Raw genomic sequence first — 13,787 nt, forward strand, 5'->3', positions numbered from 1 at the left:
AAAAGCCCCCCAGAAAATTTTTTACTGCCCCCCCCCCCCCCCCCGAACGGAATGAAATTTATATAATTTATATAGAAAATATATACTTTTAACAGTGTCCGCCCCCCCCCCCCCCGAAGAAAGTTTACCGCCCCCCCCCCCCCCCCCCCCCCCCCGGGAGAAAAAAGTCTGGAAGAAACACTGCTGGTAACACAATGCAGAAATGATTAGAGTGAAAAGTCATTTTATTATAATGACAGACTGAAATAGAAAGACTTTAAGACTAGAGACAGAACTAATGTGAGGATTGTTTTGTTAATGACAGATATCATAGAGTATACCCTGATTGTCAAAAGTTTCCTATAACATCTAAATCAAATTGATAATATAGATGACTAAATCCAGTTTGTCTTTTTTCTTTGGCTAAGTCATACAAGGTAAAGTGTGACCAAATTGTCTTTGAACAATAACAAGTGAATAGAGTAGCTGCCCTTGGAAAGTGGAAGTTAAACATGTGAATCACAAAAAGGAATTCAATAAAATGAAAAACAGACGGGTTTACAAGTTAGAAATTATTCAGGTGTACTGTGGAGATTAAAGTCGTTACAATCTTAATTAATTATGCCAATTACACCTCAGTAGTAAACCTTCATAGTTTGGAACTTTTATCCAATAGGATTATAGGCCTTTATAAAAAATAAATAGACTAGATCAGCCTATTTATATAAACTTCATAAATCTGTCCATTCGTAGTTAACCAAAGACAGGCTTGGTATAGTTGGACTGCCAATCTCTGACGAACACATCTTGTAACTGTTGCCTCAAGCTGCCGGGGGTTCCAGAACAATCTTCATCCTTCAGGACAAAAGCCACACCCCCTGTGTACTTGAAGTAGTCACCTGACCAGTTGGATGTACCTGAGAGAAGTAAAAAGTGAAAAAAAAATATCTGATGAAAATGACTACATGGCAAATATCTCATAACAGGAGGTCTTTTTTTCTGTCACCTTTAAAGCATTTGCTTTCTTATATCTATGCTTACTGGAATATATATATATATATATATATATATATATATATATATATATATATATATATATATATATATATATATATATATATATATATATATATACATATATATATACATATATATATATATATATATATATATATATATATATATACAAATCCTAATTTAGTAATTTAAACAATTTCATTGCAAAGTATATTGTCAGCCAACAACCCACACATATTTTGGGCCTGAAGTAATTGAGTTTTAAACAAATAAAAAAAAATATATATTTATATATAATATATATATATATATATATATATATATATATATATATATATATATATATATATATATTATATATAAATATATATATATATATATATAAGTGGTAATTAAGTATTTTTGTTTAAATTAAAAGATTTCAATTTAATTTATATACCTATCTAATATAATGGCAACATTATTATTTATGGGCACCTACACTTTTTAAAAATATTTTTTTATATCTACCCTGAAATTGAAAATAAATCCAACCTACCAATGTATGCATGCTTGTCTGTGACCATGTATTTACTGTGGCTGACCCGAGCAAAAGGAATTTGTTCCTGAATGTCTGTGTAAGCAGGTACAGTGAATAGTTTCTGGAAATGTAAAAAAACATTTCTAAATTTAAGTGTTCATTTTTAATTAGGGTGCATTAGCATGGCAGCTTTCGTCATTGATAGATTCAAGTGAGAGATTATGATTTGATAGATTAATAAGTTAAAAAAAGGGTTTATACACAGAGAAATATTAGTAATATTTACTGTTCAAGTGTTATATAGATCAGTAAAAATACATGTTGTAATCTCTTAAGAAATATAAGGCAACAACTGCACTCCACTGGTTAAAAAATTTACAACTAATATTGTAAATTGATTTTGTCGAAGTCTCTAAAAGCATACAGATATTTGAAAAACATAAACAGCTTCTTTGTAAATGTATGTATAGACAAGGATTACAAACAACATATAGTTCTACGTAGTTCTTTGAGTAAGTCTGTATGGGATCATATATCACATAGACTTTTGTGGTGGGTTAGTATTGGAATACAAACCATATATAGTTTTACATTAAAATTCTTTGCATGTATGAGTATAGACAGGAATTAAATACGACATATAGGTTGTTTGTGTGGGTTAATATGGGAATACAAGCCACATATAGTTTTACGTTAAGATTCTATGCATGGATGAATATAGATAGCGATTACATACCACGTATAGTTTTGTGAAGGTTGTTTGTGTGGGTCAGTATAGACATGGATTACGTACCACATATAGTTTTATGTTAAGGTTCTTTGTGTGGGTCAAAATGGGCATGGTGGATTACGTACCATGTATATTTTTATGTTAAGATTCTTTGTGGGGGTCAGTATAGACATGGATTACGTACCACGTATAGTTTTACGTGAAGATTCTTTGCTTGGGTCAGTATAGATATGGATTACGTACCACGTATAGTTTTATGTTAAGATTCCTTGCGTGGCTCAAAATGGACAAGGATGACAGAAACGTGTACATCTCTGGGCTGGTGTGTCTCCAGTGGCTGGCCAATAGACGAACTTCGACCTTTCTGTCAATGGCAGCTCTCTTCAGCTCATTGTCTATCACAGGCCAGTAGCTAAAGTGTAAAAACAATAAATCAGTGATACGAAACAAACTTTTAGTTTAAAATGTAAAAACAATACAGTAGTGATATGAAACAAACTTTTAGTTTAAAATGTAAAAACAATACAGTAATGATATGAAACAATCTTTTAGTTCTAAGTCTAAAAACATTACAATAGTAATATGAAACAATCTTTTAGTTTATAGTTTTTGAAGTGTACATTTATTAGTAAAAAAAACCTAGAACCATTTCAGTCTTTCAAGTTATTTCATCTACTCTTGATCCAAACCAGTGGTTCTTAACCTGGGTTCGATTGAACCCTGGGGGTTCGGTGAGTCAGTCTCAGGGGTTTGGCAGAGGTCAAGACACACACCTAACTCATACGATCGGACTTTTGTCATCACGGACGATAAAACTATTATGAAGGGTTCGGAGAATGGGTATATGAAACTTGTGGGGTTTAGTACATCCAAAATGGTAAAGAACCACAGATCTAGATTGTAATTAAGTATGAATTGTAAATTTTAATCTCACTTTCCATAATTTTAATAATGGACCATAAAAAATATGGTTGCTCATTGTTACGATCAACCTTTCATCCAACAAACATGTTTATAGGCAATTTTCAACCTTTATTGTGCTTGTCCTCTTTATCTTTACACAACACGCCCTCTAGCCTAGCGGCTACCAACTAACCCAGTTAACAATCATTCACTCCAGCTTTTATACCCGCATTCAACCTTGGGATAACAATACAAAAACACACCAGGGTTAACAACACAGTAGGGTAAAATCAACTCACACACGCACTCTCCCCTCAGTTCTAGACTATTTCTATCTAACCTACAAAATACCTGTAACACTCATAAATGAATTTACAACTATCTTTAATATGATATAAATAAAAACAATTAGGCGCTTTGTTAAAAATAAACTTACATTTCTGGGTTTAAATAGACAAACAAAGGTAGGTAATCCATGACAGAAATATAAATAAACTTCTTAGCAGATCTGATGACATTGATGATGCCGTCAATGTCATATGTGCGGCCTACTGGGCAAAATGGTGGTGGTGAGCTCTGAGAAAAAAGAACATGGTTAATTAAGCCAATTAATTATTGTGTAAGACTTGAAAATGTACAATTTCTTGAATAGAGCAAAAAAAAAAAAAGCTAATCAGGTTATTCATAAATTGAAAACAAGAAATTTTAAGTAGTGTTACCACATCTTAATGTTATTAAAATTTAACGTAATGTATAATAAAAATAGTAAGTAGTAATTAAAGTTTCCTTTTTGAACCTGAAGGTCCATGGACTTCTACATATGAAGGGATAGTGTGGTCAGCATTATGCCCAGCCTCCTTTGCTTTCCCTAACGTGAGTCAGGAACCCATCGTAGCTAGGTTGACTCAGAAATGTTCAACTGCCTTCAACCCAGATTCAAAACTCGAGGCTTTTAGGTTAGCAGTCTAGCACTCTCCTGCTAGGCCGCACCATCCCTTGTATAATACCAATAGTTGTTTGAAAAGTTAACATAATTAATGTTAAGTTTTATGATAAAAAGCTGTTTAATGTAAAATTTAGAATTTATTTAGAACTTACGGTGATATAGACGCCACCTTTGCTTGAATTATAGTTGACCTCCAGCGGGGTCGTCATGTTGATTTTGGTCAAAAAATTATCTGGCCAAGGGTAGGGAATCACTTTAAGTGTTCCCAGCATCCAGTAAACCTGAGGTAGAAATTTGTTTTAAGTTTAGATCAGTTTAGGTGTTCCCAGCATCCAGTAGACCTGAGATAGAAATTTGTTAAAGTTTAGATCAGTTTAGGTGTTCCCAGCATCCAGTACACCTGAGGTAGAAGTTTGTTTTAAGTTTAGATCAGTTTAGGTGTTCCCAGCATCCAGTAGACCTGAGGTAGAAGTTTGTTTTAAGTTTAGATCAGTTTAGGTGTTCCCAGCATCCAGTACACCTGTGGTAGAAATTTGTTTTAAGTTTAGATCAGTTTAGGTGTTCCCAGCATCCAGTACACCTGAGGTAGAAATTTGTTTTAAGTTTAGATCAGTTTAGGTGTTCCCAGCATCCAGTAGACCTGAGGTAGAAATTTGTTTTAAGTTTAGATCAGTTTAGGTGTTCCCAGCATCCAGTACACCTGAGGTAGAAATTTGTTTTAAGTTTAGATCAGTTTAGGTGTTCCCAGCATCCAGTACACCTGAGGTAGAAGTTTTAAGTTTAGATCAGTTTAGGTGTTCCCAGCATCCAGTACACCTGAGGTAGAAGTTTTAAGTTTAGATCAGTTTAGGTGTTCCCAGCATCCAGTACACCTGAGGTAGAAATTTGTTTTAAGTTTAGATCAGCTTAGGTGTTCCCAGCATCCAGTACACCTGAGATAGAAATTTGTTAAAGTTTAGATCAGTTTAGGTGTTCCCAGCATCCAGTACACCTGAGGTAGAAATTTGTTTTAAGTTTAGATCAGTTTAGGTGTTCCCAGCATCCAGTACACCTGAGGTAGAAGTTTTAAGTTTAGATCAGTTTAGGTGTTCCCAGCATCCAGTACACCTGAGGTAGAAGTTTTAAGTTTAGATCAGTTTAGGTGTTCCCAGCATCCAGTACACCTGAGGTAGAAATTTGTTTTAAGTTTAGATCAGCTTAGGTGTTCCCAGCATCCAGTACACCTGAGATAGGAATTTGTTAAAGTTTAGATCAGTTTAGGTGTTCCCAGCATCCAGTACACCTGAGGTAGAAATTTGTTTTAAGTTTAGATCAGTTTAGGTGTTCCCAGCATCCAGTACACCTGAGGTAGAAGTTTTAAGTTTAGATCAGTTTAGGTGTTCCCAGCATCCAGTACACCTGAGGTAGAAGTTTGTTTTAAGTTTAGATCAGTTTAGGTGTTCCCAGCATCCAGTACACCTGAGGTAGAAATTTGTTTTAAGTTTAGATCAGTTTAGGTGTTCCCAGCATCCAGTACACCTGAGGTAGAAATTTGTTTTAAGTTTAGATCAGTTTAGGTGTTCCCAGCATCCAGTACACCTGAGGTAGAAATTTGTTTTAAGTTTAGATCAGTTTAGGTGTTCCCAGCATCCAGTACACCTGAGGTAGAAATTTGTTTTAAGTTTAGATTTTTTTAAAAATCATAGTTGGTCCTGTAAAAATTAAAACATGGCTGTTCATGGAACAGGTGAAGTAGAGTTCTATGCTCGGCCAGCTTTACTTTCCCTAATGTGAGTCAGGTATCTATCAGTGCTGGTTAGACTCAGGCCTGGGGTCGAACTCAAGAGTTTCAGGTTAACACTCATGTGCTCTACTACCAGACCACTGTCCAATAAGGTGATCTTTTTTTTTTTAGAAAGACAGTTATTAATAAACCGGGAGTGATCTCCCCTAAACTTTCTCGAATATTCTTATATAACTTGAAATATAGACATGATTTTTAATTACTTAAACTTTTAAAAATAGAATAGAATCTCATAGAAAAAAGAATTGCGCACCAAGCAAACGCCAAAACAAAATGTGCATAATAGTGCGCAATATTATTAGTACTTTATAAATTTACATGCCTTTTTTGAGAAATCGAAAATTAGTACTTCCGGTCAACGGAAATTACTCAAAATTAGATCTTTTACTAACATGTGAAATTTCATTTATCTATCTGAAATAGTACTCAAGCTATAGGCTTTTGAAAAATTCAAAGTAGAAAAAGTACCACTTCCGGTTATCGGAAATCGCTCAAAAGTTGATCAGGATCTACGATTTTGATAAAATACTTAAATATAAAATTTCATCAACCTAGCTGTAACGGTACTCAAGTTATCGTGTGTATACACAGACAGACAAGATTGCAAAATTATGTTTTTCCGTATCAGTGAGGTGTAAAACGTCGAGATTTGTAAAATCTTGATTTTTTTTTTTGCACGATTACAAGACTTTCTCTATACGAGAAAGTAAAAAGGCAAGTTTACTGGAGAGTAATACTAGCACTTTATATGTTTGGCACATATTATCAAAACATCACATCTACTGCTTGAGAACCCATATTAACAGGTTGAGCTGCAGTTTAGCTAAATAATTTTTAACTGCTGGAACTGTTGCTTGTAAATCTTTTACAAGACAGTACACTTTTCTTAGCAGACCAGACCACAACACAATGCAGTTTGTAAAATTGTGAACTGTGAACATAATACAAAAAATATCAGATGTGGACTTTCACCTGAAAAATTTTATCAGCATCCTCTCCTAGCTCTGGGCAGTCCTCTATTAACACGCCTGTCTCTTTTGTCTAGGAGTAAACAGATTTTTTTTTTATCATGATATGCAAAGCATTCATCTTTAAAATTATGATACAATGAATACTTTAAACTAACTTAAGTTATGCATGGAACTGAGTGTTCATCCCTTTTCCTGGCGACTGGGTGTAATCCACCCGTAGACACTATATTTTTGCTCATATCTCATCCAATTTTATAAATTTTTATCAGCATCATTAGGGTAATTGGAATGAGCACATTTGAGGGTGAAAATTCAAACACAAGTGTGAGTATTTATTTAAATATGAATGTGTTTGTTTATTTAAACATGAACCTTCGTGTGTATTTAATTACAGTGGTGTTTATTTAATGAGAAATATCAGTGTTTACTTAATTACAAAACTGAGTGCTCATTTAATTATAAACACGTTTTTTTTTACTTAACAAGCTGAGTACTAATTTAATTATAAAAAAATTGTGGTTTATTTAATTACAAAACCTAGTTCTCATTTAAATATAAACACGTGTATATTTAAATATTAACGCACAAAGGTTTATTTTATTACAAAATCTAGTTCTCATTTAAATATAAACACGTGTTTATTTAAATATAAACACAAGTGTTTATTTTATTACAAAACCTAATTCTCTTTTAAATATAAACACAAGTGTTTATTTAAATATAAACACGTGTATATTTAAATATAAACACAAAGGTTTATTTAATTACAAAACTGACATCTCATTTAAATAAAAACACAAGCATATTCCAAGCACTGGTGTTTATCTAAAGACAAACCTGAGTGTAGGAACGCCAATCAAAGTTGCCACTGCCAATGTACACGTGTTGCTGGTCAACAATCCACATCTTGGTGTGTAGGACACCAGCGCCAACCAGGGCAGTGAAGTTCAAGGTCCTGACTTCTGCTCCAACTGTTCAATGGTAAACTTGTGTAAACATCGCATTGTAACATAAATGTGACACTAATGTAAACATCACATTGTAAAGCTAATGTAAACATCACATTGTAACACTAATGTAAACATCACATTGTAACACTAACATTGTAACACTAATGTAAACATAACATTGTAACACTAACATTGTAACACTAATGTAAACATAACATTGTAACACTAACATTGTAACACTAATGTAAACATCACATTGTAACACTAATGTAAACATATTGTAACACTAATGTAAACATCACATTGTAACACTAATGTAAACATATTGTAACACTAATGTAAACATCACATTGTAACACTAATGTAAACATATTGTAACACTAATGTAAACATCACATGGTAACACTAATGTAAACATATTGTAACACTAACATTGTAACACTAATGTAAACATCACATGGTAACACTAATGTAAACATATTGTAACACTAACATTGTAACACTAATGTAAACATCACATTGTAACACTAATGTAAACATCACATTGTAACATTAATGTAAACATTATCACATTGTAACACTAATGTAAACATCACATTGTAACACTAATGTACACATCACATTGTAACACTAATGTAAACATCACATTGTAACACTAATGTAAACATCACATTGTAACACTAATGTAAACATCACATTGTAATACTAATGTAAACATCACATTGTAACACTAATGTAAACATCACATTGTAACACTAATGTAAACATCACATTGTAACACTAATGTAAACATCACATTGTAACACTAATGTAAACATTATCACATTGTAACACTAATGTAAACATCACATTGTAACACTAATGTACACATCACAGTTTAACACTAATGTAAACATCACATTGTAACACTAATGTAAACATCACATTGTAACACTAATGTAAACATCACATTGTAACACTAATGTAAACATTATCACATTGTAACACTAATGTAAACATCACATTGTAACACTAATGTACACATCACAGTTTAACACTAATGTAAACATCACATTGTAACACTAATGTACACATCACATTGTAACACTAATGTAAACATCACATTGTAATACTAATGTAAACATCACATTGTAACACTAATGTAAACATCACATTGTAACACTAATGTAAACATCACATTGTAACACTAATGTAAACATCACATTGTAACACTAATGTAAACATTATCACATTGTAACACTAATGTAAACATCACATTGTAACACTAATGTACACATCACAGTTTAACACTAATGTAAACATCACATTGTGACACTAATGTAAACATCACATTGTAACGCTTATGTAAACATCACATTATAACACTAATGCAAACATAACATTGCAACACTACCATTGTAACACTTATGTAAACATAACATAGTAAAACTAATGTAAACAGCACATTGTAACACTAAACATCATCACATTGTAACACTAGTGTAAACATCACAGTATATTTGTTATAGAACGATAATTTCAACATGACGATGTAATACTTATGCTAGCATACAAATGTACCCAGTTTTAAATAACACTAAATGTAATTAACAGTGGAGTGAAAAGAAGACTGAGATTGATAGACTTTATGTTGAGGAAATTTAGCAACAAGTATTACCTGGCATGGCACGGTACAGCGCTTGACTGCCAAGCTGAAAGTCTCAAGTTCGAACCCAGATTTAGGTCAGTAGAACGTTTTTGAGTCCACCCAACTCTGAAGGGAACCTAACTCACTTTAAGGGAAAGTAAAGGTGGTTGGGCATAATTCTGACCACACTTCCTTCATATGCCAAGGTCAAAGAAAAAGTGAACTCTACTTGACTTGCCTATGGACTGTCAAGTTTGAAAAGGGAGCTTAACTTTTACAAAAAGCAAGAAAAATAGAGAGACCCAAAAACATACAGGCATTGAAAAAGATATAGAAATTATTGGAGAGAAATAAAAACAATTTCAAGGGAGAGAAAGTATGTTGTAAATGGCTTATGCTTCAATGAGATTTTAAAAAGTTGAAGAAGAAAAGTAATAAATGTAAAACTCAATGAAGAAAGTTTTTACAAGCAGCAAGATTATCAGTGTCTGCATTGGTGTTGTTTTGCGCTATTTTCACTTTCACAATTTGGCCTTTCACAATGTCAGTCAAGATCCTGTAGATATCTTCACCCTGCCATAAAAAAACAAGTTTTTAAGATATTTTTTTTTCAGGGGACAGATAGAGGGGCAGTGGTTTGAATGTTTACAAAATATTTTTTAAAAATACATTTTGTTTTGTGTAACTTCATCCTTGTTTTTGAAAACATACTATTTCAAAATATCAGTTTTGATGATAAGTAAGTTTGAAGTACGTTTCAAACAATATTGTTTATTTCAAAAATTATTTTGTCATGAATATTTTGGATGATCTAAAATATATTAGGCTTAAGATTAAATCATATTAAACAAAATGTACAATATTAAAATAAAATAAAATAATTAAAAACTGTATTGATTTAAAATTCATGTTGTCTAAATTACCATTTACTTTTTAATTTTTTAAAAGACATTTCACATACAATGCATATTTTCCCCAAGTCATAGAATCTTAGCAAAAGTAAATCTAACTGAAAGCATTTTCCTACAATATGAACACACCAAAATCTACCTGACTACTACTGTTATCATAGACACTTGTATCGTTTGACAGCAGAGTCCAGTAAAATGTAGACAGGTGAATACTTTTCTTTGCCTTCAGAAGTAGCCTCTTGTGGGCTTCATATGTTGACATGAGTATAGGGTCACTTGGTGCATAGGTCAGATTCTCTGGTATGCTTTCCACAAGAGTGAATCTAAATGTAAAAATCAACAATCTTGTAGTGTTTTTTTTTGTGCAAAAAATATCATAAATTAACTATTGTGATCAATTGTAATACACTTTTATTTAGAAATCAGGAAAAAGTATTTTTAGCCCAGGTTAGTTGAATATATAGTCCATAATGGCATAAATGATACCACAAGTTTTTAACCTATTTTAACCACGCACATATCAGTATGCAGTCTTGCTAAAAACTGGGACACACCTTCTTAAAATTATAGTCACACTTTTCTAAGCCCCTTCCCAACTTCAATAACCATAAGTCTAATGATAATTAAAATATTTTGGATACTTTTTGTTATGAATTGCATGCAAAAAAAATTATAATTCAACCTCTCCCTCACATATCTAACACGATGTCACCAGTTTGAATTCCCCCCCCCCCCCCCAACACCATGCCCTTGCCTACTGTATGACAGCAGTTATGAACCACCCAAAATAAAATATCAGTATTGTTACAAATAGCAGCATCACACATGCTAAATCAACTTAAATGAGTCAGCTAGATGCTCTAGATAAGAATCAGGAGACTGATTCTAAAAAACACTAAAAAGAACAAAAGATCATGCTATAAATACAATACTCTTGACCGCTAACCCAAAAGTATTGAGTTCAAATCTAGGTTCAAGTCAGCAGAACGTCAATGAGTCCACCCAGCTCTTATAAGTACCTAACTTATGTTAGGGAAAATAAAAGCGGCTAGGCATAGTGCTGAAAACACTCTCTTTATATGCAGAGGTCACAGAAACTCTACCTCACCTGCCCCCTTGGCCTGTCTGGTTAAAAAAGGGAACTTTCATTTTTTAACATGTTATGTACTAATAGCAATTAAAATTTTAACCCACTTGCAAGTGGTTGAAGATGGGTCTTTGTCATCAACTCTGCATACTTCAGTCACATCAACATACTTGAGGCAAATAATTAGAATAGCCAGCAGAAACCTTTTGTGAATTTGGAATCTTGTTGAAGCCATTTTCCACCTGTCAGAGATATTAATAATGACAACATTAATTCTATGCAAGTCAAGATTTTAGCAATATAAAACAAACAAAAAAATATGCATGAATAACAACATAGATGGATATTAATAGACGAGAAAAATGGCCCGTTGAGGAAGGGTACAACGGGCGCTAGGCTGATAGTGCTGTCTCTTTTCTCTAAACTAAAACCAACCCACCCCCCCACACACCACCCCCACCCCCACCCCCCACCACACACCACCCCCACCCCTCACACCACCCCCTCCACACCCCCAAAAAAAACATGTCTACCGTCCCATTCAACGAAATATAATTATATACTTTTTCCAGTGTCCGCCCCCTCCCAGAAAATTCTCCCCCCGCCCCCGAAAATTTCAAGTACCCCCCACCCCTCTCCGGGGAGGAAAAAGTCTGAAAGAAACACTGAAACCAACCCACCCCCCCACACACCACCCCCCCACCCCCACACACCCCCCACCCCTCCACCCCCCCCCCCCCCCCCAAAAAAAACATGTCTACCGTCCCATTGCAAGAAAACCACTTTTTAGATTAGACACATTAATTAGGCGGTAATTTTATTATAGAGTATCGATGAGGAAATTTCTTTTGAGTTGGGGAGGGGGAGGGGGGGGCTCAGACGTTCTTACGGGGGGGGTGGGGCTTCGCCCCTACCCGAAGAATTGTATGCAAGAAACTCTTCATGCAAACCATTTAGATTAGACAAAATTTCCTTTTTATTCAATGTTTACGCGATAATCAATGACGTCATTATATTACTGTGTGCACTTTCCGCCTTGAGATTATTTTCAACTCTATGCTAAATGTGTCGACGTCATACTGCGTTTTTTTAAATACTATGCATGTTTTTAATTTCCTTGTGTTTTCTCTAGAGCGTTCTTGTCAGACAGAGCGTTCTTGTCAGACAGAGCGTTCTTGTCAGACAGACAGCGAAACTATTATTATAGATAAGCAGTATGAAAAGTGACTTGTGGCAATCATTGTAGAACGGCACTACATGCCTTAATGGGCTTAATTAGTATAATTACGTTTATTAACCTATTTGTAGTTTTCTATTTAACATTAATTGATCTTTATTTCACTGGTATATAAATATATAGTTATTTACCAATTGTCTACAGTCTACACTCTCTAGCATCAATCTAATAAGCAAATTTTAAACATTCTAAATAATTAGGCCTATATGTTTAATTAACAACAACGTTATAGTACAAACCCAAAGAGTTGCACTAAATATTTTGCAACTTTACATGAACATAGTACAATAAGTAGATCTACATACTAGATCTAGTCTAGTACATACAGATCTAGAAAACTAGATATCAAATCTATATCCTCTAATTATAAATTAAATGTACTAGGCCACCTATTTAAATTTTATCATTCTGTGTTAAATAAATATTAAATAGAAACATGTTTTATTTGTTTACCAAAAATTTTGGCAAAATGCCTATTAATTATCTAGATCTAGATCTATTATTATAAATATATTATAATAATTTTAATTAGTCACTTAGTCACTGACTTAATCCTAAGTGAAAGTGTAACACTTTACTACTCAAGTTTACTAATACTAGTCTTCTTCACTTGTGTCTTAACTTCCCTATGCCTATGGTATGGCCTTTGTCTATTACTAGATCTATACTAATTACTATACTATAGCCTAGTAGTTAAGTATAGTATTACTAGTATTACTAGATCTAGTATAGTCTATGTCTATGCTATGACTATGTCACTATGATAGTATGATGACTCGTGAATGAGCCCATGTATTAGGCATTGGGCGTGTGGTGTTTACTTAATGACATTAACTACTTCTTAAGTCTTAACGTAGATTTAGTTCGTAGATTAAAATCTAATTCTAAACCTAGAATCTACATATTAACTAAATCTAGATCTAGTTAGACTTTACAACACTGACAAAGTTCATAGAATTACAATGTAAATTACAAATACATGGACTTTGGCAGGAGCACAAAGAGTGAAGATGACACTTAAATTAGATTTTTTTTTTATTATACAAATAGTAATTGGCTAAAAAATACAAAAAGGCGAATTATGTTTGTGTGAGGTTTATTTTGGTTTCGTAAATCATAAAAAACT

At 33.3% G+C, this 13,787-nt stretch overlaps 1 protein-coding gene across 4 annotated transcripts; it reads right to left on the reverse strand.

Moving 5' to 3' along the window:
* Positions 1-162: 162 nt before the first annotated feature.
* On the reverse strand, positions 163-13,725 carry LOC131949623 (5'-3' exonuclease PLD3). 4 transcript variants are annotated; one of them, XM_059311469.1, is made up of 11 exons: positions 13,623-13,725; positions 11,532-11,666; positions 10,477-10,660; positions 9,894-9,999; positions 7,687-7,820; positions 6,851-6,919; positions 4,248-4,376; positions 3,586-3,725; positions 2,490-2,658; positions 1,535-1,637; positions 163-896 (listed from the first exon to the last, which is right to left on the reverse strand). In XM_059311469.1, exons 2-11 carry the CDS (start codon positions 11,657-11,659, stop codon positions 733-735), a joined length of 1,326 nt encoding a protein of 441 aa, XP_059167452.1. In that variant the 5' UTR covers positions 11,660-11,666; positions 13,623-13,725; the 3' UTR covers positions 163-732. The 4 variants fall into 4 exon arrangements, with proteins under 4 accessions (XP_059167452.1, XP_059167451.1, XP_059167450.1 ...); XM_059311468.1 differs by having other exon boundaries at positions 13,641-13,716; XM_059311467.1 differs by having other exon boundaries at positions 13,635-13,712.
* Positions 13,726-13,787: the final 62 nt, after the last annotated feature.

Source organism: Physella acuta, unplaced genomic scaffold (assembly GCF_028476545.2).
Source record: "Physella acuta isolate Inbredline_101_S28 unplaced genomic scaffold, ASM2847654v3 ptg000705l, whole genome shotgun sequence".
Classification (NCBI taxonomy): Eukaryota; Metazoa; Mollusca; class Gastropoda; family Physidae; genus Physella; species Physella acuta.

What these genes read in the sequence shown, in the direction of transcription:
- LOC131949623 (XM_059311467.1), bottom strand. An exon ending in ATGATAACAGTAGTAGTCAG is followed by an intron (nt 10,000 to 10,476) that starts GTAGATTTTGGT and finishes TTTTTATGGCAG; the next exon opens with GGTGAAGATATCTACAGGAT. An exon ending in AAGGTGGCGTCTATATCACC is followed by an intron (nt 3,726 to 4,247) that starts GTAAGTTCTAAA and finishes CTTTTTTCTCAG; the next exon opens with AGCTCACCACCACCATTTTG.